Source organism: Chiloscyllium punctatum, chromosome 32, assembly GCF_047496795.1.
Source record: "Chiloscyllium punctatum isolate Juve2018m chromosome 32, sChiPun1.3, whole genome shotgun sequence".
In the NCBI taxonomy this organism is placed as follows: Eukaryota; Metazoa; Chordata; class Chondrichthyes; order Orectolobiformes; family Hemiscylliidae; genus Chiloscyllium; species Chiloscyllium punctatum.
This window is the reverse complement of record NC_092770.1, coordinates 44,210,212-44,237,842: the sequence shown is the minus strand read 5'-3', so window position 1 is coordinate 44,237,842 and position 27,631 is coordinate 44,210,212. Positions and strand designations below refer to the sequence as shown.

Genomic DNA, 27,631 nt, shown 5'->3' with positions numbered 1-27,631 from the left:
ACTCTTGTCCTGCGGTATATACCTATCCCTTTCCATTGCTAAAGTAAACATAACCGAATTGTGGTCACTATCACCAAAGTGCTCAGCCATCTCCAAATCTAATACCTGCCCCGGTTCATCACCCAGTATCAAATCTAATGTGGCCTAGCCCATTGTTGGCCTGTCTACATATTGTGTCATGAAATCATCCTGTACACATTGGACAAAAACTGACCCGTCTAAAATACTCAACTATAGTATTTCCAGTCGATATATGGAAAGTTAAAGACCCCATAACAATTACTCTGTTACTCTTGTTCCTATTCAGAATTATCTTTGCTATCCTTTCCTCTACATCTCTGGAACTATTCAGTGGCCTATGAAAAATCTCCCATTCCTGAAGAAGGGCTTATGCCCGAAATGTCCTTTCTCCTGCTCCTTGGATGCTGCCTGACCAGCTGCGCTTTTCCAGCAACACATTTACAGCTCTGATCTCCAGCATCTGCAGTCCTCACTTTCTCCTATAAAAATCTCCCAACAAGGTGATCTCTTCTTTCCTGTTTCTAACTTCAGCCCATGCTACCTCAGTAGAGAAGTCCTCAAACGTCCTTTCTGTCAGCATAATACTGTCCTTAATTAAGAATGCCACCCCCCCACCCACCCCCACCACCACCTTTACCACCTTCTCTGTTCTTACTGAAACATGTAAATCCCAGAACCTGCAACAACCATTCCTGTCCCTGCTCTACCCATGTCTCTGAAATGGTCAAAACATCGACGTTCCAGGTACCAACCCATGCTGCAAATTCACCCACCTTATTCCAGATGCTCCTGGTGTTGAAGTAGACACACTTCTAACCACCTTCCTGCTTGCCAGTGAACTCTTGGAACCTCATTTCTGACCTCACTGCTGTCAACCTCCTGGACACTGGAAGTACAATTTCGGTTCCCATCCCCTGCTGAATTAATTTAAACCCTCCCGAAGACCATTAGCAAATCCCCCCCAAAGGATATTGGTACCCCTTTGGTTCAGGTAACGACCATTCAGTTTGTAGAGGTCCCACCTATCCCAGAATGATCTCTACTTATCCAGGTATCTGAAACCCTCCCTCCTGCATCATCCCTGTAGCCATGTGTTCGAATCCTCTCTCTCCCTATTCCTTGCCTTACTAGCATGTGGCATGGACAACAAACCATACTTCCATCCTAACTCCCTGAATTTCTGCCTTAAATACCCATCCTTTTTCCTATCTATGTTGTTAGTGTCTGTGTGGACCATGAATGGGACTGCTCTCCCTCCTCCTCAAGGATCCCGAAAACACGATCCAAGACGTCATGAACCATGGCACCTGAAGGCAACACACCAACTGTGAATCTCTCTTGTTCCCACAGAACCTCCTATCTCTCCCCCTAACTATACAGTCCCCAATGATCAATGCTCTGCTCATCTTCCCACTTCACTTCTGAGCAACAGGGACAGACTCTATGCCAGAGACCTGTACCCCTTGGCTTACCTCTGGTAAGTCATCCTCCTCAACAATATCCAAATATTGAGGGTAACGGCCACAGGGGATCCCTGCACTGCCAGTTCCCTTTCTGTCCCTTGACTGTAACTCATCTGCCTTTTTCTTGCACCTGAAGTGTGACTAGATCCCTATAACTCATCTCAATAACCCCCTCTGAATGATCCAAAGTTCATCCAGCTCCAGCTCCAGTTCCCTAACGTGGTTTTTGAGGAGCTGGAGTTGGGTGCACTTCCCGCAGATCAGTCAGCAGGGACACTATTAGTGACCCTTACCTCCCACATTCTGCAGGAGGAACAATTAACTGCCCTAACCACCATTCCCACTGTTCTAAATTCCTGAAGAGACTGTAGAAAAATATAGAATGAGAAAGAACTAATTACGTTATCAACCTGGGGCACAGCACCTTTTTTTTGGTTAGAGGAGGGGGATGGGGTGGAAGACGCCACCTAAGTAGTGTTTTGGGTGACGCAACCACCCAAATATATTACTTCACTTACTCAACTGTCCTGTGTCTGTTCCTGCGCTCCACCTATTCATGAGGTAAGTTTTAAAATCAGTCATTCACCTTCCTGTCAGCCCCCTGGTCGACTCTCCCGCTCTTCCCACTGCTGAAACAAAAATGGAGGGCCCCGGCGCTCAAATGAGTTTTTAAATCAGTGATTCACCTTCCCGTCAGGTACATAATTCTTTGAAATTTGCATCACACGTAGACAGGATGGTTAAAAAGGCATTTTGCAAGCTTGCCTTCAATGCTCAACCCTTTGAATATAAGAGCTGGGAAGTTATGTTGAGGTCATATAGGACATTGGTGAAGTCGTATAGGACATTGGTGAGGTTGTATAGGACATTGGTGAGGTTGTATAGGACATTGGTGAAGTCGTATAGGACATTGGTGAGGTTGTATAGGACATTGGTGAGGCAACCTCTGGAAAGCTGTGTCCAGTTCTGGTCACCCAGTTATAGGAAGGATACGATTAAACAGGAAGATTTGAGTTATAAAGAAAGGCTGGATAGAGTTGGACTTTTTTAATTGGAGTGTAGGAGGTTGAGCGGTGACCTTATAGAAGTTTATAAAATAATGAGTGGTATAGATAGAGTTAATAGTAGTTGCCTTTTCCCTAGGCTGGGGGATTTCAAGACTAGGGGGCACATTTTTAAGGTGAGAGAAGAGAGTCATAGAGTCACAGAGATGTACAGCATGGAAACAGACTCTTCAGTCCAACCCATCCATGCCGACCAGATATCCCAACCCAATCTAGTCCAACCTGCCAGCACCTGGCCCATATCCCTTAAAAGGATATGAGGGGCATTTTTTTGTTTTACACGAAGGGTGACTTGCAAATTTCCTGAGGAAATGATGCATGTGAGTACAATTACAACATTTAAAAGACATTTGGATAAATCCATGAACAGGAAAGGTTTGGAGGGATATGGGCCAGGACTAGTTCAATTTGAAATTCTGTTCAGTGTGGACTGGTTGGACTGAAGAATCTTTTTCTGTGATGTATGTCTCTATGACTCTGATACCAGCCTAGCTCAACTGAAATCTGACTTGATGGAACAGTTCCTTCTTATTCAACGGCTGAAATTGAACTCTTCTTTCCCACACCGTTCCTTCAGTCAGATGTTTCCCTCTTAATCTTCTTCTCCTTGTGGAGATTAGCACATGGTTCGGATAATAATCCAGAGTTTACACCCTTCGGATTCTAACTCATGGTACTTTCTGAACAGTATCCCTTGCTTATTCTTCCCTAAGTTGTTGGTCCCAACATGGAATACAACAGTGTGATCCTTTCTAAGCCAGTTTGAAAGAAGTTCAACATATACATGACTCTCACCTAACTACTGTTGCAAGGTTCTTGTGCATTCTGGTTGTCCTTCCATCAATCTCAAGTCTTCACAGGTGTCAAGTACATTTTACCTGCTGCATAGGATCCATTGCTGTCGATCCTTGTTCCCTCCTTTAGCCTTACCACACTACTATCATGTGGAGGTGCCAGTGTTGAACTGGGATGGACAAAGTTAAAACTCACACAACACCAGGTTATAGTTCAACAGGTTTATTTGGAAGTACTATCTTTCAGAGTGCTATTCCTTCATCAGGTAGCTAGTGGAGCAGGATCATAAGTCAGAATTTATAGCACAAGATTACAGTGTCATGCAACTGATATGATATATTGAACAAACATAGATTGCTGTTAAGTCTTTTATCTTTTAGAGTGGGTTGCAGGTTTCATCATAGTTACAACCTGCAGCCCTGCAACCCTGCAGCAAACCTGCAACCCACTCTAAAAGATGAAAGACTTAACAGCAATCTAGGTTTAGATATGGGCCAGGTGCTGGCAGGTGGGACTAGATTGGGTTGGGATATCTGGTCGGCCTGGACAGGTTGGACCAAAATGTTTCCATGCTGTACATCTCTATGACTCTATAACTGATATATCATATCAGTTGCATGACACTGTGATCTTCTACAATAAATTCTGTGTCTTATGATCCTGCCCCACTAGCTTCTTGACGAAGGAGCGTTGCTCCGAAAGCTAGTGCTTCCAAATAAACCTGTTGGACTATAACCTGGTGTTGTGTGATTTTTAACTTTGCAGACATTATCAGATGCATCAACCCCATTCTAAGAAAATCTCATTTGAAGGTGTGACCAAACTCTGGAGCAAATTGTCCCAAAATCATTTCCCCTCCTTAATGTGGCAGAGATTTTTCAACTTTGTCATCCAGTTCTGCAATTCAAAACCTGAATGATTCAAAGCAGATATGGCTATTGCAGGTCTGTTCATCAGGGCCAGACTCACTGCCCACAAGTACCTACACCATGTAGTACAGATAATGAAATGGCTGATTATTTATATCCACTTTGCAGTTTGCTATGAGTTTTTATTCTTCTTCTGCACATTTGCATGCATTAAGCATTAAAATATTTGGCAAAATCATCTCAAGTTGGAAGGCAAAAAGCAGCACATTCTTCCATGCTGCATCATATTCCTAATCTCACTCAATCCCCAACTTTAACACCTCTTTATGTCACATTCCCATTAATGAAGATTTTGCCTGACCATCCTGCTTCCAACAAGTACACCAGACTGGCCTTGCATTGAGTGCTTAATATGTGGAGGAATTAATAATTAGTGTGAGCATTGGCATTTGTTTTTTTTCATCCATGCAACAGCCTAGACAATGTCAAAGCTTCGGCTGAAAATTGGCAAGTAACAGTTGTGCCACACAAATGCCAGTTATAGACTTAAGTTTAGAAGGGACACAAAAAATTTGGATATCTCCAATTAAGGCAGCAAATCTGAATAGTGTGCCAAATTAACTGAAGAGATTACAAACAGTGCAAATTATGTCAACTAAATAGCCTGAGCAGCCTGAGAAAAAACCTATAACATTTACTGGAACAATCTTATTGAGGCATGTAAGATCCTGACCAAACATGACAAGGTGGATGCTGAAAGAATGAGACACAGTGAGTAGAGGATATGGGTCCTCCACTTAAGCTGGAGGTGAAGAAGTCTTTTCCATCAGAGGTTTATTGGGTCAATGGAACTCTAGAGAGTAGTGGAGGCAGAGTGATTGAATATTTTTAAGGCAGAGTTAGACAGATTCTTGGCTAACAAAGATATTGAAGGTAGGCAGGAACATGAAGTTAAGGTCACAATCAGACTAACTATAATCTTACTGAATGGGAGAAAGCTTCAAATTGTTAATGGCCTATTTTGCTACTAGTTTGTATATACAAATGTATGGATTGTTTTTCCCTCCCTTCCTTTCCTGAAGCTGCTTGGTTATAATTCCACTGACAAAGATTCCTGAGTGGCCACTCTTCAAGTGTAAGTTTTGTGAGATGAGTGGAAGTTGGATTGTAGAGCATCCAACTGTCACCTGCTATCGCCCAGCAGTTACTGATCGATTTTTCCCAATATTTAACTGAGAGCAAATTGAAGGTTGAACATTTCTCAGGTCCATGCCAGGCTGTGCAGTTTTTGAACCAGACCATCAGGGAACAACAGTTACAATTCTACCCAACATAATAATTAAGGAACCAATCTATCTTAGTTTGATGAAGTGAACACTTTATGATGGAGCTGCATGATTGGCTTTTCTGGATGGTGATTTGTTCATGCAGTCTGGTTAATCATTACTGCACTGCTTCAGTTAGTTTGTGGAAACATACTTTGTTGGGAAAAGTAAAGTGCTTTTAGTAATGATGTAGTTTGACACTGCAGGTGTGCTGGTCAATCTTTGCGGTCAATCGCTGTTTGCTTGTCATATTATGCAAATTCCAAATTCTGTTATCCTTAAAATGAATCTCCCCATCTAGTGGCTTAATTTATAATTTACTGAGCATAGACAAAACCAATGACCTGGAAATTGAGCTCCATAGCATCTGAGATGTTAAAGCAGCTTGTTAACTTTTCAATACTCTGAACCATGACCATGATGAGCAGGAGGGAATGGCTTTTTTTCTGAACTCAGCACTAAGAGAGGAGGCAACAAGTTTAAAAAGAAACAAAAAAAACAGGAAGTGTGAGGAAAGCAGAATCTGTGGAGAGAAAGCTGAATTAATATTTCAGGTCCAGTTACCCTTCTTCCGAAACGACTGTGGCTAGGATAAAATGGGTATATATGCTAAAGATAGGGTGGGGGGAGGGACAAGGAGTAAATGATAGGTGGAGATGGAGCCGAGAGAGAGAGAGAGAGAAAGAGAGATAGAGAACTAGCTGCACAGACAAAGGAATTGGGGAGGTCTGTCTGGGAGAATGAATATCTGGTAATAGGGACCATTAGGTGCCGACAATAGGTTGCTTATGGTAGCAGCCCGTGTGATGACAAGGCCTGGTGTGTGGGGATTAGGGTAAGAACATGGGAGAAGGTGCTGAAGCACTAAAACTGTTGAACTCCATATTGAGTCCAGAGAGCTGCACGGTTCCCATGAGATGCTGTTCTTCCAGTTTGTGCTGAGCTTCGCTGGAGCATTGCAGAATGTCTGAGACAGAGATGTTGACCAGGGAACATAGTGGTATGTTAAAGTATCAGGCAACAGGGAAATCAGATTCATTTTAGTGGACTGAGTGTAGGTGTTCTGCGAAGTGGTCACCCAGTCTGCACTTCATCTCCCCAATGTAGAGGAGACCACATTTTGAGCAGCGAATGCATTAGATAACATTGAGTGTCTGGGGTGATCCGAGGCTAAATGTCCTTGACCGCACTCACACAGACCTCTCTCACACAAGCACACACACTCTCTCTCTCTCCCAAACACAAATGCCCCCTTCCCACACCCCACCCCCCCCCACCCCCACACACACTCTCTCTCTCTCTCCCATACACACACAAACACGCGCGCGCAAACACATGTAAGTCCATGGGGTGAATTTCCATTTGCAGATTTGTATTTGCAGATACATTCTATTTTGTTCAAAAAGTACACAATCTATAGGCAGTCAGTCAATGTGACATTTTATAAATACCTACTTTGGAAATAAAACCAGTCTGATTCATGGATGGGACACAGATAGGCTCTATCTTCACATCTTTAATGCATTGTCTGAGCTGAGATGTCACCTTTCTTTTAATATACTGATAAAGCCTTAAGTTATCTTGGGGCAGTGGATTGAAAGAAATTCTGGGACTTACATATTCATGAGTTTAAACCTGCATCCCCATTCTAAGTGATTTAAGGCTTAACAGCAATCTAGGTTTGTTTAATACATTGCATCAATTGTATAACACTTTGATCTTTTACTTATAAATTCTGTTTCCTATATATCCTGTCCCATTAGCTCTCTGACCAAGGAGCAGCGCTCCAAAAGCACGTACTTTCAAATAAACCTGTCGAACTATAACCTGGTGTTGTGTGATTTTTAACTTTGTCCAGCCCAGTCCAATACCAGCATCTCCACATCATTACATGTAGTAGTAATGGGGAATAGTATAGGTGGGGAATAGATGCCGTTATCTGCAGCAAAGACTGTGCCCTACAAGCAGTGTTGTCTACCTGGTGCCACTGTTCAGGGCATTTTTTCTGGGCTGGAGAGGAACTTGGGGCAGGAATGTAAGAATCCATTTGTCATGGTCCATGTAAGTAGGTAGGACCAGGAAACAGGCTCTGCTGAGGGATTGCAAGTACCTCTTGGAGGTAAATTAGAAACATGAACAACATGGTAATAATCTCTAAAGTGCTACCTGACCCACATGCAAATTGTCATAGGCTAAATAAATTTAGAGAGGAAAATACTTGGCTCAAGTATTGGTGTGGCAGAAATGCATTGCAATTTATCAAGCACTGGCAACAGGCTTGGGGAAAGATGGAGCCCAATGGGAAGGGCTTCACTTGAGAGTGCTGGGATATGTGTCCTGGTGAATCATGCACCTAGAGATTTAGATAGAGCTTTAAATCAATTAGTGAGGAGAGATTCAAATGAAAGAAAGAGAAAGCAGATATACAGGGTAGTGAAAAACTGAAACATGCGTCAGTGAGAGAGAGAAAGAAACCTACACTCCTGTCTGACACAGCAGTGAATCTGCACAGCCTTTGTTGTTTGATTTCAAGTGTTTCTGGACACGGGAGTGTGTCTAAGAAAAATAAACAGACAGTGACATTCACAGCTGACCTTGGAGGAACACATGTGGGAGATATCACAGCACAAGAGCAGATAAGTGCATGGTTTTTAAGTGTAACCTTGCTGTCTTTTTTGAATAGTGAGTAGAGTGGGCTGTTTTTGGTTATATGTTTTACTGAGATCTGTCTCGATTAAAATTTAAAAATATAAAACATAGGTACAAAGTTAGCCTGGAGCAGTGTTTTTTAGAGCAGTGAATGTGCTATTTTCTGTAGATTGTCAAGGTACAAAGATGGCCTTTAGGAGAATGAAGTGCTGTTCCTGTCAGATGTGGGAGATTAGGGAAAATTTCCATGTTACTGATGATTATGTCTGCAGTATGTGTGTTTGGTTGCGAATCTTATCAGATTACATGGTTCGGTTGGAGATGCAGCTCGAAGCAATGAGGAATTTACAGGAGTTAGGGGTGTGATGGATGGCAGTTATAGGAAGACAGAAAAACTGCAGATAGAGTCAGGTAGATGGGTTACCGTCAGTAAAGGTAGGAGAGGGAGGCAGGTAGTGCAGGAGTCTCTCGAACAGGTGTGCTGTTTTGGAAAATGTAAGGGGTGATGGACTCTCAGGTGAATGTAGCACAAACAACTAAGGTTCTGATACCGAGTTTGGCTCTAATGTAACAAGAGGTACATCGAGTTCCAAGTGATCGATTGTGATAGGGACTCTCTAGTCAGAGGCACAGACGGACATTTCTGTGGCGAACAGCAAGAAATCAGAATGGTACATTGCCTCCCTGGTGCCAGGATCAAGGATATCTTGGAGACAATGCAGAATATTCTCAAAGGGGAGTGCGACCAACAGGAAGTCATTGTACACACTGAAACAAACAACATAGGAAGGGAAAAGAATGTGATTCTGAAGGGAGAGTATAGGAAGTTAGGCAGGAGTTTAAAAAGCAGGACCTCGAGAGCAGTAATGCCTAGATTACTCCAGGTGCTACAAGCCAGTGAGGGTGTGAATAGGAGGATATAGCAGACGAATGTGTGGCTGAGGAGCTGGTGCAGGGGAGAAAGGTTCACATTTTTGGATAATTGGAATCTCTTTTGGGGTAGGCGTGACCGGTGTAAGAAGGACGGATTACCCCTGAATTGGAAGGGGACTAATATACAGGCAGGGAGATTTGCTAGAGCTGCTCGAGAGGATTTAAGCCAGTAAGGTATGGGGGTGGGACTCGGGAAGATAGTGAGGAAAGAGATCAATCTGAGACTGGTAAGGTGGGAAAAGGAGTGAGGCAAACAGTCAGGGCAGGCAGGAACAAAGCGTGAGAATGAGGTAAATTAAACTGCATTTATTTCAATGCAAGAGGCCTAACAGGGAAGGCAGATGAACCTAGGGCATAGTTAGGAACATGGGACTGGGATATCATAGCAATTACAAAGATGTGGCTCAGAGATGGAAGGACTAGCAGCTTAATGTTCCAGGATAAAAATGCTACAGGAAGGATAGAAAATGGGGTAAGAGAGGAGGGGGAGTGGCGTTTTGATAAGGGATAGCATTATGGCTGTACTTAGAGAGGATATTCCTGGGAATATGTACAGGAAAGTTATTTGGGTGGAACTGAAAAATAAGAAAGGGATGATCACTTTATTGGGAGTCTACTGTAGACCCCCCAAGAGACATTGGAAAATTGAGAAACAAATTTGTAAGGAGATTTCAGTTATTTGTAAGAATAATAGGGTGGCTATGCTAGGGGATTTTAACTTTCTAAACATAGACCTGGGATGGCCATATTGCTAAGGCTTTAGATGGAAATGAATTTGTTAGGTGTGTACTAGAAAATTTTCTGATTCAGTATGTTGATGTACCTACGAGAGAAGTTGCAAAACTTGTCGTACTCTTGGGAAATAAGGCAGGACAGGTGACTGAGGTGTCAGTGGGGGAGCACTTTGGGGCCAGCGACCACAATTCTATTAGTTTTAAAATAGTGATGAGAAAGGATAGACAGGATCAAAAAGTTAAAGTTCTAAATTGGAGAAAGGCCAATTTTGACGGTATTAGGCAAGAACTTTCAAAAGTTGACTGGGTGTGAAAGGTTGCAACTAAAGGGATGGCTGCCCTTCGGGACCCCACTCCTCACTGACCTCCAGGCAGAATACTTTCCATCTACAACCACTCTCTGCCTTCTGTCAGCCAGCCAATTCTGAATCCAGACAGCCAAATTTCCCTGTATCCCATACTTCTTGACTTTATGAATGATCCTACCATGGGGAACCTTATTAAATGCCTTGCTGAAGTCCATATACACCGCATCCACTGCTCGACCTTCGTCGACCTGTCTTGTCACCTCCTCAAAGAACTCAATAGGCCATGCTGACTGCCTTTAATCACACTATGCTTTGCCAAATAGTCATAAATCCTATCGCTCAGAATTCTTTCCAAAACTTTGCTGACCACAGACGTAAGACTGACTGGTCCGTAATTGCCAGGGATTTCCCTATTCCCCTTCTTGAAAAGAGGAACAACATTTTAATTCAGATAAATGAGAGGTGCTGCATTTTGGGAAAGCAAATCTTAGCAGGACTTATACACTTAATGGTAAGGTCCGAGGGAATGTTGCTGAACAAGGAGACCTTGGAGTGCAGGTTCATAGCTCTTTGAAAATGGAATCGCAGATAGATAGGATAGTGAAGAAGGTGTTTGGTATGCTTTCTTTTATTGGTCAGAGGATTGAGTACAGGAGCTGGGAGATCATGTTGTGGCTGTACAGGACATTGGCTAGGCCACTGTTGGAATATTGTGTGCAGTTTTGTTCTCCTTCCTATCGGAAAGATGTTGTGAAACTTGAAAGGGTTCAGAAAAGATTTACAAGGATGTTGCTAGGGTTGGAGGAATTGAGCTATAGGGAGAGGCTGAACAGGCTGGGGCTGTTTTCCCTGGAGCATCGGAGGCTGAGGGGTGACCTTATAGAGGTTTACAAAATTATGAGAGCATGGATAGGATAAATAGACAAAGTCTTTTCCCTGGGTTGGGGAGTCCAGAACTAGAGGGCATAGGTTTAGGGTGAGAGGGGAAAGATATAAAGAGACCTAAGGGACAACTTTTTCACACAGAGGGTGGTACATGTATGGAATGAGCTGCCAGAGGATGTGGTGGACGCCGGTACAATTGCAATATTTAAAATGCATCTGGATGGGTATATGAATAGGAAGGGTTTGGAGGGATATGGGCTGGGTGCTGGCAGGTGGGACTAGATTGAGTTGGAATATCTGGTCGGCATGGATGAGTTGGACCGAAGGGTCTGTTTCCATGCTGTACATCTCTATGACTCTATTTGCCTCCTTCCAATCCTCCGGTACGACTCCCGTGGAGTGTGAGGAGGCAAAGATCCTCACCAGTGGCTTAGCAACCTCCTTTCTCTCTTCCCGGAGCAGCCTTGGATATATCTGGTCTGGTCCTGGGGACTTTACAATCTTAATGTTTTCCAAATTTCCAGCACATCATCTTCATCAACCTTGATCTGGTCAAGCCTGTATCCCAGCTCCTCAAAGTTTTCATTCACAACAAGTTCCCTTTCCTTAGTGAAAACCAAAGCAAAAAACTCTTTTAGGGCTTCCGCTATTTGCTCAGACTCCACACACAAGTTGCCTCTGCTATCCCTGATCAGCCCTATCCTCTCCCTGATCATTCTCTTATTCTTCATGTATGAGTAAAATGCCTTTGGGTTCTCCCTAATCCTTCTTGCCAAGCCTTTTTTGTGCTCCTTCCTGGCTCTCCTCAGTCCATTTCTGAGCTCCTTTCCAGTAAGCCTGTAATCCTCTAAAGCTGTGCTAGATTCTTGCTTCCTCCACCTAACGTAAGCTGCCTTCTTCCTTTTGACGAGAAGTTCCTCTGTTCTAGTCATCCAAGGTTCCTTAATCTTACCTGTCTCAGAGGAACAAATTTGTGCATCACTCTCAACAACTGCTCCTTAAACAGTCTCCACATGTCTGCTGTGCCCTTTCTGTGGAACAATTGCTCCCAGTCTGTACTTCCCAACTCCTGTCAATAGTGTCATAATTTTCTTTTCCCCAATTAAATATCTTCCCTCGGTAACTGCTCTTTCCCTCTCCAAGGCTATGGTAAATGTGAGGCAGTCATGATCACTGTCACCAAAGTGTTCTCCCACCGTGAGATCTGACACCTGTCCTGGCTCATTGCCGAGCACTAAATCCAAAATGGCCTCTCCCCTCATCGGCCTGTTGACAAACTGAATAAGGAAACCCTCCTGAACACACCTGACAAAGACGGCTCCATCCAAACCATCTGCACTTAGGAGGTTCCAGTCAATATTGGGAAAGTTGAAATCACCCATAACAACAACCCTGCCACATCTGCATTTTTCAAGAATCAGCCCACCTATGAGTTCTTCAATCTCTCTACTGTTATTAGGGGGTCTGTAGAAAACCCCCAATGCGGTGACTTTTTCCTTGCTGTTCCTAATTTCCACCCATACTGACTCAGTAGACAAACCTTCCTCATTTATGTAGCTGTGATGCACTCTCCGAATAGCAATGCTACACCCCCTCCTCTTTTTCCACCCTCCCTATTCTTTTTAAATGTTCTAAACCCTGGAACATCAAGCAACCATTCCTGCCCCTGTGAAACCCACGTCTCCGTTATGGCCACAACATCATAGTCCCAAGTACTGATCCATGCTCTAAGTTCGTCGTTCTTGTTTCTGACACTCCTTGCGTTAAAGCAGACACACTTTAACCAATCCCTTTGTTTCTTCACGTGAGAAACATTCCTGATAGATTCACTACATCCTGTCACTGCCCCATCTACAACTGTCCCCCTCTCAGAAATGTGGCTCTGATTCCCACCCCCCTGCCAAACTAGCTTAAAGCCTCCCGAATCACAAAATTTCACAAAATTTGCTCTGGACTCCAATACTTAAGCTTGTGCAAGACCTCATCCAGACTAAGAATGTATGCTTGGGAACCTTTACAGTTTAAGGGTACAACTTTGTTCCCAATCTCTTAGAAGAAGCAGCTAGTTCAGTTACCATGGATTGTGGTAAAAGATCTGGCCCAAGCTTAACGGGGCAAAATTTGTTGAGAAAGCTTCACCTAAATTGGCTCAACATTTTCCGATTAGAAAATGGCTGTCTGAGTGAAGTCCAAATTACATACCTGGAATTTTTCAGGAAGGCCTAGGGACTATCAAATGAGACAAGGCCACTGTGCATGTTAATCAGGAAGCAATCCCACGATTCTGCAAGACCCACCCAGTGCCATTTGCCCATTGGGCAAAAGTAGAGGCAGACGTCCAAAGGCTGGAATCATCAAACCAGTCTAGTTTGTGGAATGGGCAGCACTGGTCTTACCGATTGTGAAGCCCAACAGGTCGATTCGTCATTGTGAGGATTTTAAACAAATGGTAAACCATTTTTCATAGCTGGATAAATACTCAATTCCTCACATAGAGGATTTATACACAAAGCTGACAAGGGGGCTCTCCTTCCTGAAGCTGGGCACGAGCCAGGTGTACTTGCAATTTCCAGAAATATGCTACAGTTAATACCCGTAAGGCTTTGTATCAATATATGAGACTGCCATTTGGGACATTGCCAGCCCGTGCAATTTTTCAGTGGACAATGGAGAACATTTTACAAGGTCTACCCCAGATCGCCATTTCTCTAGATGACATGCTAATAACAGGGAAGATCAATAAAAAGCACGTAGAGAACTTGGACGTTTTCCTTCTATGTTTCTCCCAGACAGGCATATGCCTTCGAAGGGAAAGATGTGTGTTCCAGGCACCCCAATTGACCTTCTTGGTCTACAGAGTGGAGAAGACCGGGTTACACCAGTTGGAAGATAAAGTGAGGGTGATCAAAGGTACCGGGGCTCCCACATCTGTACTGGAGCTTAGATCTTTCCTTGGGCTGCAAATTATTATGGAAAGTTCATGCATAACCTGACTTCTATGCAGGCACCTTTGCATCAACTCTTAAAAAAAAAGGGTCAGTCTTGGAAATGGTCAAGCCATCGCTTTCAGGGAAGTGATGAAACAGCTCTCATCCTTTAAGATGTTGGCACACTATGATCCCAGGAGAGATCTCGCTTTAACATGCGCTGCCTCCCCATATGGCATCAGGGTAGTATTAGCTCATAGTTTCGGGCAGGAGCCCTTCATCAGGAATGTTGAAGGTCTCCTGCCCAAAACATCGTTTTTCCTGCTCCTCGGATGCTGCCTGACCTGCTGTGCTTTTCTAGCACCACTCTAATCTTGACTCTAATCTCCAGCATCTGCAGTCCTCACTTTCGCCTCGTATTAGTTCTTAGGTGGCCCAATGGAGAGGAACACACAATACGGTATGCATCCAGGATTTTGGCTGATGCAGAGCGTAAATATTATGGTGTATTATTAGGGGGAGCAAAACTGATTGTCCCAAGCAAAGCTTACCACAAGACACTGGCTGAACTGCACCAGGGTCATCTAGGGTTTTCCAAAATGAAGGTGTTGGTTACAAATTATGTTTGGTGTCCAGGATTGGGTGCAGACATAGCCACGTCGGTGAGGTAGTGCACAGAGTGCAAACAAAGACAACAATTACTGCCAGCAGCTCCCCTACAACGGTGAGCATGGCCGGGTAAATCCTGGACTCAGTTACTCATCAATTGTGCATGTCCTTTCATAGGCTCAATGTTTTTAGTCATTGTGGATGTCCACTGAAAGTGGCTGGACCTGCATAGAGTTCATTCGCCAAATGCAGGGACGATGATAGAAAACTTGATGCATCTTTTGCAATATACTGACTCCTGGAATTGTTGGTCACAAATAACAGGCACAAGAAATTTACCCACAAGAAATTTGAGTATTTTCTGAAGTCCTAAATCTTCAACATATAAGGGCAGCTCCATACCAAATAGCATCCAATAGTCTGGCAGAAAAAGCAGCCCACACTTTGAAGGCAGGTTGAAAGAAACAGCCTACAGCTTCACTAGATACTGAACTGTCACAATTCCTATTTGGTTATAGGATTATCCCTGCAACAACAGGGATAGCTCCAGCAGAATTTCTGATGGGGAGAAGATTCTGTGCCAGGTTAAATCTGATCTTCTCAGACCTGGGGTGAGGGTGAAACGGCTTCAGAAATGCCAATGTCAGACACAAAACTCTGCTAAGTGAGAGAAACAGTTTACTTCAGGGGATGAAGTTTGGTGTAGGAACCACAAGGATAAGAGGCATGGTCGACACCGGATCATGTTCAGTGATGTATAAAGTTTGGGTAGGTGTGACAGTCCTGAACAAGTACTTGGGTCATGTGAAAGCTGCAATTCTCAAATGGTGTGGAGTACAACTTGCTCGGCTCCTCGATAGGCTTTCTGAATGTTCCGGAACCCATTGGGTTCTCTCTCTCTGTTAAATGTTGAAGATACTTCAGAATCTAAGGTGGACATAGCAATTGTCACGGCCTCGACCCCTTCGTGCTTTTGAGAAGAGAATGAATCTCTTCTGAGACACTTCAAGTGCAAAAGGCAAGCTACTGTGTGTCACACGCCAGCCGTATCAGAGGCAGAGTTGGACAAACCTGACCTGGTACTGAAACACCCCAGGAGGTGCTGCAAACAAAAGGACTGGCCTACTTGAGGGATGTCATGTAATGAGGTCAGCCAGGTGGACCTCAGATTATGAGTTCCCTGATTGGGGCTGTTAATCTGGCCACGTCAGGGAGCCCGGCTGGCGGATAAGAACAGGAGTGTCAGACATCCTGTTCACTCTGAGAGGTGACTCCAAGGGACCTGGATCAGTGTCAAAGACTCTACATGTGTAAATAAAAGGTGACTTGATGATGGGGCACTGGCCTGTGTGGAGTTATTTCAGTAGAAAAGTGTCAAGTGGCAGTCTAGACCAACTTTCTGTCAAAACAGCAGTTGGGAGTGTGTTGCTGGAAAAACACAGCGGGTCAGGAGGAGCAGGAGAATCGACGTTTTGGGCATAAGTTGTTCATCAGAAATTATGCCCAAAATGTTGATTCTCCTGCTCCTCAGATGCTAACTGACCTGCTGTGCTTTTCCAGCACCACACTCTCGACTCTGATCGCCAGCATCTGTAGTCCTAACGTCTCTTACTGTCGAAACAGTACACTTGCAGTTGTTGCCAGAGGAGTCCCAGTGAGCTGTTCAAGCTTGCTGTACTGCCTGAAGGTGGTACTGCAGGATTTTACTTTTCTTGTTTGTTCACCCAAACCAGTTACGCCCTACTACTCCTCCAAAAATGACCGTTGTCAGATCTTGCACTCTCTAACCCTAATTCAGCACAATAAAACATTCAGATTTAAAATGGTGTGTGAATCCATTTAGGAAATATGCTGGTGGAAATATTTGAATTTCAAGTGATGGAAATTGAAGTCAACAGGCAGAAATCTGCAACTTTCTTTAAATCAAATGATGCATGCATCAACAACTTTGGTGCTAATTTTAGAAATGTTTATTTGAAACTGTACTTAAATTTCCTATCACATATGCTTTTAGTAACTGAAATTGGTTAGACAGGATACTTTTCTTTGTAGGCTTATAATCTCTGGCCACTCTAGGGGTTTAGAGTATTTATGGAATAGCAGCTGTTCATCTTGTTTTCTGTTCATAGAAGGAAACTCAGCTGTTCAATACTGTTTGATGCCAAGATAAAAGTTACCAAAGCTAAATATAAATTAACAATGCCCGAGAGATATGCTGTTAAAATGCACTTTTTTTGTTTTCATTCCTTTCAGTTTTTAACTGAGTTAAAACTTCATGATTTTCTACTGCTTTCTAATGGAGAATCACTAAAGTTAATTGTAGCTTCTCACAACTTCCTTGCCGAACATTAACTAACATAGAAACAGAGACCATGGATTTAACCTGGATCATTATAGCCGTGGCTGTGCAGTCAGGCTCCAAAGTACCATTTGTGTTGCTGCGAAAGGAGTCTGGAAGTGCCTAAAATGACAGCCCATCCACTCTAGTTACCTCTGGTGCAGCACTACATTAGAAAAGATTGTAAAACCTGCAAGCTGGGCACACTGTACCATTGTTCAGTGCCTAATGCTGATGTGGCACCTAACCCAGCAGATCTTGTTAGCACCTTCCTTTAAATACTCTAAGCCTGAACTCAACTACAAGAGGTCCTACTAACTCTCCCCCCACTACCCTCCCCGCAAGGCATTAGTAGGACATTTGTAGGTGGCTGCTGCACAGTTAGTGGAAGTACAGTGTATAGTGTTGTTTGAAAAGTTCTCAAAGTGTTCAGATTTGGAAGGGAGTGACTCTGTCCTTTTGAAGTTAAGTGGAGTTTGAAGGCTTCTGAGCAGAAAGCTTGCCGTCCCTCCAGTGGCTGTCACTGTGGACCCCTTTTTCTTTGCTTCAGGATCCTTTCTGACTGAAGTCAGGGACATTACCAAATCTCAGTGTTCATTGTGCATCATTACATTAGGGAGATGTCAGAGGTCATGTATACAAGGAGAGAGACTTCATTTTTTTCCCTCAAATCAAAGAAATGGAGGAGCAGGTATAGGTCTGTGCTTTACCGGTGTATTACACCAGAAACTGTGTGAGTACATTCTCTGTTAACGTACTGTTTGTTTCGGGAAATGCAAACATACCTTTACTGTGCCGACTGGGTCACCTTAGTCATGTGACCTTTAATACAGTTGTAAGCAAAGTTAAAAATCACACAACACCAGGTTATAGTCCAACAGGTTTAATTGGAAGCACTAGCTTTCAGAGTGCCACTCCATCAGGTAATTGTGGGGTATAAAATCATAAGACACAGAATTTATCACAAAGGTTTACAGTGTGATGCAACAGAAATGATACATTGAAAAAGACTTGGATTTTTGTTAAGTCTCTCATCTTTTAGAATGAACATATTGGTTTCAGTTCTTTCATGTGTAAATCCCAGAACTTTTTTTAAAGTTACATTCTCAAGTGGACGTTAACAATAGGCGTGACGCTGCAAGACAGACATGACTTAACAAACAATCCAGGTCCTTTTCAATATCATTTCAGTTACATCAGACTGTAAACTTTTGCTATAAATTCTGTGTCTTACGATGTTATACTCCACAACCACCTGATGAAGGAGCAGTGCTCCGAAAGCTAATGCTTCCAAATAAGCCTGTTGGACTATAACCTGGCATTGTGTGATTTTTAACTTTGTCCACCCCAGTCCAACACCGGCACCTCCAAATCGTAAGCAAATTAGTATACAATATGTGGCAACCATTCAACACAGCATTTGAAACAGTGTCGGCAATGATACAATTGAAAATCTAAATGTTCAGAGCTGTTAAGGAGCCTGCTCCTGAAAAAAACATCAAGGAAGAGGTTTTTTGAAAAGAATGAATCTTTCAATTTAAGTGAATAAAAATGGCTATACATTTTGCACATTCAACTTCTGTAAAAATGAAAGGAGATATGAGACACAATTGAAATAGCCACAGAATTAATTTGTAAGCCTTTGCTACTGGAGAGAGAGTGCTACAAACTAAATTGCAACCTAGGCTTCATTGAAGAGCAAAGAAGCAAGACTGCAGAGAATTTGAAGATACACTTTGACTCCCATAACAATGCTACTTCTGGTCAGTATTTGTTTAACATCAGAACTCAAGGGAGGGGAGGGAGGGGGAGGGAGAGAGAGAATTGGTCAGGATTTGATTGCACTGATACATTTAGGTGGTTCCTTTAAGTTTGATCAAGCTAATCTCATCAGAGTTGAAATTATTTTAGGCAGATAGATCCTGCAGTGACAGAATATCTGCTGAGAGAGAGGAAACTTACTCTTAAAAAAGCTATTCAAGTGTCAATCATCAGCTAAAACTTACTAAAGGATTAACAGACAAGTATTTGCATTATGATGAAAGACATTCCAACGAATTAGAACAATATTTGGTAAAAAGGAATGAATATCTGCAGAGCAGACAGCAGAAAGACCAAAGTCAGAGTGCAGATGTAAATATACCAGAGGACATCACATGAAAGAAAGGAAAGCATATCCAAATCGGAAAAACAGTGCTCTAATTGCAAGAAGGTGAATCACTTTATACCCAAGCATTTCACTGGAAAGAAGCAAAGCAGACCTGTGAATATGGCTGCTGGAGAGATGTCAGGCCCATCAGTTGACAAATCACTCGATATAAAACAACAGTTTGCTGTTGTCAGGTCTAAAAGTGATAAATTGTTTCTGGCTGTTAGATTAATGACTGCAGAAGGAGGGCATGAAGTAAATGTGAAGTATCAAATGGATACCAGTGTTTCACACAATATAATGAGCTTCATAGATTGTTTGAAGTGGCTCAAGATAGTGAGCCAAAAGTGAAGCTCTCAAAGTAAGGTTTAGGCAGAATGATGGAATGATACTCACGCCAAATGAACTAATTAGGCTGAGGGCCCAAGGCAACAGGAAGAATTGAGATTAGGAGTTCCTGAAAGTAAATGTTAAGCAACTGATGTAAATCTGAAGCTTGGAGTGATAATTCTAAATGTGCCAGAAGATGTTTGCAACTCTTTGCAGATCACTGTGCCAATGACTGCTGAACAAATCCTAAAAGATTCCAAAACCTTTTTACAGACTGTAGAAGTTGAATATCTTCCTGGTGAGTATTATTTCAATGTAGATAAGACTGTGAGACCAACATAGCATCTGCTCAGGAGAGTTCCAGCTACCTTCAAAGACTAGCCTGAAAGACAAGTTACAGGAATTATAAAAGAAGGGAATAATCAAGAAAATGACAACTTCTGCAGACTAGATTAGCAGCATGGTACAGTGAAAACATCTGGAAATCTGAGGCAAAAGCAGAGTGTTGGAGAAACGCAGCAGGTATAACAGCATCTGTGGAGAAACAGAAATGGGTTTCAATTCTAGTGAAGCCTCACCAGCTGTGAAAACAGCTGGGAAATGGTGATATTTATACTGATGAGGTTGGGCTTGAGGTGAGGGGGGGAATTGAGTGAGTCGAATAGAACATATCCTTGCTGCTTTCAGATCTGACGAAGGACTTGACACATGAATACTACAAGATGTGAAGCCCATGACAAGACAAGTATGCAGGCTGGCTTTAAGAAACTGTAACTCATGCTGTCACATGCTTCCCTGTCTACATCATCTTGATTGGAGTGACTGTACGCCATTATCCCATGCCCAAAAGACTAGCATAATCTTATTTTTAGCCCTGTATATTTAACCATAAAACTACTGTGGTTTCATGCCAGCGATGACGAAAAAGGGTTTTACCTAAAATAATACTTCAAAGTATGTTTCTGATCCTTAAGTCTAAAGTTGCCACTTTTGCACCAATATGATTGATCTTGTTCTGCCCAGTTGTTTAATTTAAGTTGTTACAGAGGCATTTTTGATACCTCTGGATTTACTGTTGCGTAAGTTGCATTTTACGAGTTTTCATTTTTATTTTCAAAGGTTTTGTTCCTGTTACATTCATGCTACCGGCAGATTATAATATGTTTGTGGAAGAATTTAGGAAGAATCCAAACAGCACCTGGATCATGAAACCTTGTGGAAAGGCTCAAGGAAGGGGAATATTTCTTATTAACAAACTTTCACAAATCAAGAAATGGTCTCGTGACAACAAAGCCGCTAAGTGAGTATAGAAATAAATGAGTTAATCAGCTCTGTGGGGATTTAGGGAAAGGTATTGATTAAAATATAAAATAGGATGCAGTAGACTTGGTGCATTTTCATTCCAGGAGTTGCAATAGCAATGCTTTGAAGTTGCTTAGACCGAACTGTTCAGGATATACCTGCTGGCAGAACAGCTGGGCCTGGGAAATGAGAAACATTTGTGCCTGGAATTTTGAAACTTATTTTAAATTTAATTACTGGAGCTAGAAAATAGCATTACAAACGCATTGTTTTGGCTTTTCTTTTTCTCCGTAGACAATATTGGACTTCTCATAGAATATACTGAACTATGAGATCTCGGGATATCCGTCCCCACCCAAAGTGATAGGAACGTTGAACCATAAATGGGATTCTCAATCGACAAAGATTTCCTTGATATTATAATGAAGGAGAAACAAGAGCAGAAGAGGATAGTGGAAAAAGATATCAAATATTAGATCAAAAGCATATGGCCTTCAATGTTTTATAATTCCATTATCTTCCCATTGCCTTGCCAATTGATTGCTTTTATAGAGACACACACCCTAAAAAGGCTTAATGAGAATTCATGTTTGAAGAAATTTAGTAAAGACACAATAGGGAAACTGAATCAGCTACAACACAATGACTTATATCTTTTTTGTTGTTTGTACTTGCCATTACTCTGTGGTGCTACCAACTACATTTCCCTTCAATTTCGACCAAAAAGCTGATTGCAACTGTTGATGGCTCTTTCCCCTGCCACATCACACTGCACCACTTCTTACCCAACAAGTTGAAATTGTTTCTCCCCATTTACCTTATCAATAAAAACAAATAACTTTGTACATCTCTATTTGATCACCTCTTAATTTTTTTGTGTTCTAATGAAAAAAGGCTCCCTTTTTCTCAATATCCCTCCACAACTAAAGGATGCCATCCCTGATATTTGTTTGTTAGACTCTTTCCATGGTTTTGAAATGCTTCGTTAGTTAGGTGGCCAACTGGGAGTCAGTGATCCTGATATTGCTCTCTTTTCTTTGCCCAGGGTCCCAACAGATGGAATGCCCATTTTCTCGGCTGCATTATTGGTATAGCTCAGTCACATTCTAGATCGGACATGCACTTGGAAATAATGGCGGGAACAGATGCATTTCAAAGATCTGCAAATGTAGAATTGCAGATGCAAAGCCCAAAATTTTATTGAAGTCCTTTAAAATAAATGTCAGATTTATCTTTTTAATCCTCTTCACTTGCTCAGCTTTTCCAGTTCAGGGGATTGTAGATGCAAAGCCCATCACCTTAGGGTGTTATTATTGGTGTTAATTTCTTTTTCAGTTTTGTGACTACCCCTTGCAAGGAAACTTATGTCATCTCCCTCTACATAGACAATCCATTATTAATTGGTGGGAAGAAGTTTGATCTCCGTTTCTATGTGCTAGTGACTTCAATTCGTCCATTAAAATGTTACATGTAAGTTTTATTCTTAGATCATACTGCAGTTTATTTGCTTTGAGCCTTGGATACATCTACACAGGGCACCTCTGCTGAACACAGATAATAATGGGATTGTACTTCATATAGTTTTGTTGCTAATGCCGAGCTATAGATATCGGATAATGCAGAAATAGTCTCAAGTGTAGAAACTGTGGGATTAATTCTAACTCTCTCTCCAACCCTTGGGAATGTTGATTGGGATCTAACTGCTTGATCACAACCAAGTGAGCTCTATGGACAGCCCATCAGAGGTCAAAGTCAAATTAAAAATGCTAGTCTTAAGTGGGATTCTTGTGAGTAAGAAGATGCAGAAAATGATGCCTGTGTCAACAGTTGCTGGAGCAAGATATTAGAATGTAACTTTAACTTTGCACATGTAAATTTTCAGCCAGGTATTGTTTTCATGTTTTCTATTGATACCAAAGATTGCAAGGGTAACAAGCTTGAATTTTTCCCTATGTGGTTCCAGACTCTCTCATTGTTCAGTGTTCTGTGCATCGAAAATTCATTTTAAAAAATATTTTTTCTAGGTATAAACTGGGTTTTTGTCGCTTCTGCACTGTCAAATACACTCCAAGTACCAATGAACTAGACAACATGTTTGTGCATCTTACAAACGTAGCCATACAGAAACATGGGGTAAGATCTTGTTGCAATAACAAAAAGAATCACAATGCAAGTCCTCTGGGTGTGTTCTAGGTCATGTGTGTGAACTTCCTCCTCAACTCTCAATGTTGAAAACCTTCCAGTGGTAGTTTTGATCCACGCCAAGGTCAGACGCTATTGAGCAAGTGACCCGGATTATCCTAGAGAAGTCAGGAAAACTTGCATAGTGGACTGTTTGTTTTCATTTATTATTACAAGACTGTAGTATAACATTAAATGTAGAGTAAAATATAACTTTATATCTGTGACATCCCTCAGACTAAACTCTTAAACTAGCAAAAAACCCAAAAGTTCTCCTCAGGCAAAGAGACAAATTTATATAGTTTCAATTGACTGGAGTGTGGACTGCAGATAGCTCATTCAAAATAGCAGCTAATTTGCTAAACTCTGTCTTAACTATCAAGGCTCTATCCTAAGAACACTGCCCACTTTATTTAAAAAATCATTCAGGGAAATGGGCTATTCTGGCTAGGCCAGCATTTATTGTCCATCTGCAATTGCAAAGATGGTGATGAGCTGCCTTCTTGAACTACTGCATCATCTCAACTCTGGAACATTTCTTCAGGAATTCCTTAGGGTAGGGTCCTATAGCCAACCACCTTCAAATGTTTCATCTCAGACCTTCCTTATGTTGCACCAGTATTCCATCAAACTTCTGACATGTGCCATGTATATGGAGGGCAAGCTTTGGGAAGTCAAGAGTTGTTTGCTGCAGGCTTCCAAGCCTCTAGTCCAGTCAGGTTGTGGCCAATAGTTTTTGATCGTTGAGGATTCGGTGATGATAATGCCATTGAATGTCAAGGGGCAATGGTTAGATGCTTTCTTGTTGGAGATGGTCATTGCCTGGCACTTGTGTGGTGTGAATATTACCTTCAGACCATGCCTAGATATTTTCCAGGCCTTGCCGCATTTGATGTGGTCTGCTCTGGTATCTGAGGAGTCATGAATGGTGCTGAGTATTGTGCAACCAATAAAGAGCTTCCCCATTTCTGACCTTAGGTAGGTCTTTGATGAAGCAGCTGAAGATGGATGGACTTAGGATACTATACCGAAGAACGCTTAAGGAGATATCCTGGGGCTGGGATGATTGACCTCCAACAACCTTTATGCTAGGTATGACTCCAACTGGTGGTGACATTTCCCCTGATTCCCATCGACTATAGTTTTACTAGATCTCCTGAATGTTACATGGACTACAGCAGCTCAAGAAGGCAGCTCACCACCACTTCTCAAGGGGAAACTAGGCTAACACAATAAATACTGACCAGCCCATGATATCCATTACTTACTTGTGTGTTTTTGAAATATATTTAATCAGTCAAATGCCATCTTGGGCAGACACTCTCACCTCACCCCATCTCTGGAATTCAGATCTTTTATCCATGTTTGAATCAAAGTTACAATGAGTTAAAGAGCTGAATGGGATTAGCAGAACCCAAACTAAACATCCGTGAACAGGCTATTGCTATTGTAATTGCAAATTCTGCTTGACAACACTTGATGTTGTCTCACTTCACTGGTCATCAAGAGTAGAATGATGGGTCAGTAATTGGCAGTGTAGAACGTACCCTGCTTTTGTGTATAGGACATACTAAAGTAATCTTTCACATTGTCAGCGGAGTACTCAAACAGCTTTGCCAGGGGACAGCAAATTCTGGAATAGAAGTCTTCATTACTATTGACAGATGTTGTCAGAGCCCATACCTTTGCAGGTATCTGATGCCCTTCCATTACTTGATATCATGTGGAGTGAATCAAATTAGCTAAAGAATCTGTGATACTGGGGATCTTTAGAAGAGGCGAAGATGGATCTCATCTACTTGGCCCTTCTAGCTGAAAATTGTTACAAATGCTTCAGCCTGACCTTTTGCACTGATGTACAGAGCTTCCCCAGTCATTGAGGAGTGGATATTTAAGGAGATTCCTCCTCCAATGGATGAATTGCCCCCTACCATTTACAATTGGTAGATGTAGCAAAACTGCTGAGCTTAGATCTGATCCATTGCTTGTGGGATCACATACCTCTTATGCCATTTGACATGTAAGTATTCCGGTGTTGTAGCTTCACCAGGTTGACATCTCATATTTAAATACATCTGGTTCTGCACCTGGTATACCCTCCTGCTCTCTTTTTTGCATCAGAGATAATTTCATGGCTTGATACTAATGATTGAGTGGGGGGATTTGGGGGCATGAGGTTACTGATGGTGTTTGAATTTTATGCTGTGGCTGCTAATGGCCCACAGTGCCTTGTGGATGCTCAGTCTTAAGTTGCTAGATCTATTATATGTCTATCCATTGGTCAGAGTACTATAGAGTATGGTGGAACGTATCCTCAGAGAGAGATGGGATTTTGCCTCTCAGGAACTATGCAGTGGTAACTACTATTGTTACCATCATGGAGAGAAGCATCTTTGACAAGAAGATGTAGATTAGATTCCCTACAGTGTGGAAACAGGTCCTTCAGTCCAACAAGTCCACACCAACCCTTCAAAGAATAACAAATTGACAGCCTCTAGCCACAGCACAAACTCAGGCTTTTTAATTTCTTTCCATTTCCCCTTGTGTCATGTTCTTGAGCCACAGTCTTTCTCAAAGCTGAGGAAGCTGATTCAAACCTCTTCAAATTCTAATTTAGTCACACCTCAAAAATAGTACCTTGGATTATCTGCTTCTAAATCCTACTTCATACACTGGAATAAGATGAATTGGATTGCTCCAGGTCATGATGAGATCAGGGCCACATCAGATTATATTAAATTCTATTGTGTTATCTAAAATTCTTCTATGAAATTTTTTTTTACGGAAGTGAGGAGCCATACATACCAGAGGACAGGATTAACTTCCATTCTTTATGATAAGGAGGTGCTGGTGTTGAACTGGGGTGGACAAAGTTAAAAATCACACAACACCAGGTTCTCGCCCAACAGATTTATTTGGCAGTACTAGCTTTCGAAGTGCTGCTCATTCATCAGTTAGCTAGTGGGGCAGGATCATATAAAACATAGAATTTATAGCCCAATATTATAGCGTCATACAATACAATATATTGAACAAACCTAGATCGCTGTTAACTCTTTCATCTTTTAGAATGGTTTTGATTCATTAATATGTAAATCCCAGAACTTCTTTCAAGTCACATTCCCAAGATAATTTAGGATTTTATAAAAAAAGGTGACATCTCAGCTCAGACAATGCTTTAAAGGTGTGAGGTTAGAGTCTGTCTGTATTCCAATCTTGAGTCAGACTAGTTCTATTTCCAAAGTAAGAATTTATAAAAGGTCACATGGATTGACTGCCTGCAGATTGTGTGTTTTTTGAACAAAATAGAATGTATTTGCAAATATAATACCGCAAATGCAAGTTCACCCCATAGACTTATATATGTGTGTGCAAGCATGTGAGGGAGAGAGACTCTGTGTGTGTGTGTGTGTACGCGCACGCGATGGAGTGTAAGCCTATGAGAGGGTGTGCACGTGGGTCTGAGTGTGGGGGGTGGATGTGTGTGTGGCTTAGAAAGAGTGTGTGTATGAGCGAAGGTTTGTGTGTGTGTCTGTGTCGTGGGGTTACCTGTAATGTGACATGAATCCCCGGTCTCAGTTGAGACCATCCTTATGAGTATCAAACTTGGCCATCAGTCTCTGCTCAGCCATAGAGACATAGAGTCATAGAGATGTACAGCACAGAAACACACCCTTTAGTCCAACCCGTCCACGTCGACCAGATATCCCAATCCGATCTAGTCCCAGCTGCCAGCACCCGGCCCATATCCCTCCAAACCTTTCCTATTCATATACCCATCCAAATGCCTCTTAAATGTTGCAATTGTACCAGCCTCCACTACATCCTCTGGCAGTTCATTCCATATATGTACCACCATCTGTGTGAAAAAGTTGCCCCGTAGATCTCTTTTATATCTTTCCCCTCTCACCCTAAACCCTAAACCCTCTAGTTCTGGACTCCCCGACCCAAGGGAAAAGACTTTACCTATTTACCCTATCCACATCCCTCATTATTTTGTAAACCTCTATAAGGTCACCCCTCAGCCTATGACTCTCCAGGGAAAACAGCCCCAGCCTGTTCAGCCTTTCCCTGTAGCTCAAATCCTCCAACCCTGGCAATATCCTTGTAAATCTTTTATGAGCCCTTTCAAGTTTCACAACACCTTTCCAATAGGAAGGAGACCAGAATTGCACGCAATATTCCAACAGTGGCCTAACCAATGTCCTGTACAGCCGCAACATAACCTCCCAACTCCTGTACTCAATACTCTGACCAACAAAGGAAAGCATACCAAATGCCTTTTTCACTATCCTATCTACCTGAGACTCCATTTTCAAGGAGCTATGAACCTGCACTCCAAGGTCTCTTTGTTCACTCCCTAGGACCTTACCATTAAGTGTATAAGTCCTGCTAAGATTTGCTTTCCCAAAATGCAGCACCTCGCATTTATCTGAATTAAACTCCATCTGCCACTTCTCAGCCCATTGGCCCATCTGGTCAAGATCCTGTTGTAATCTGAGGTAACCCTCTTCGCTGTCCACTACACCTCTAAATTTAGTGTCATCTGCAAATTTACTAACTGTACCTCTTATGCTCAAAGCCAAATCATTTATGTAAATGACAAAAAGTAGAGGACCCAGCACCGATCCTTGTGGCACTCCATTGGTCACTGGCCTCCAGTCTGAAAAACAACCCTCCACCACCACCCTCTGTCTTCTACCATTGAACTAGTTCTGTATCCAAATGGCTAGTTCTCCCTGTATTCCG

The 27,631-nt window shown here is 42.2% G+C and overlaps 1 protein-coding gene across 1 annotated transcript in view; it reads left to right on the top strand.

The window, feature by feature from the left end:
* The window catches only part of LOC140458124 (polyglutamylase complex subunit TTLL1-like), a 77,572-nt gene that overhangs the window by 28,691 nt on the left and 21,250 nt on the right, over positions 1-27,631 (top strand). Inside the window, exons 4-6 of the mRNA XM_072552231.1 lie at positions 20,519-20,699; positions 22,037-22,171; positions 22,726-22,834. Coding sequence (XP_072408332.1) covers positions 20,519-20,699; positions 22,037-22,171; positions 22,726-22,834 — 425 coding nt within the window. The remainder of the gene's footprint in view (positions 1-20,518; positions 20,700-22,036; positions 22,172-22,725; positions 22,835-27,631) is intronic.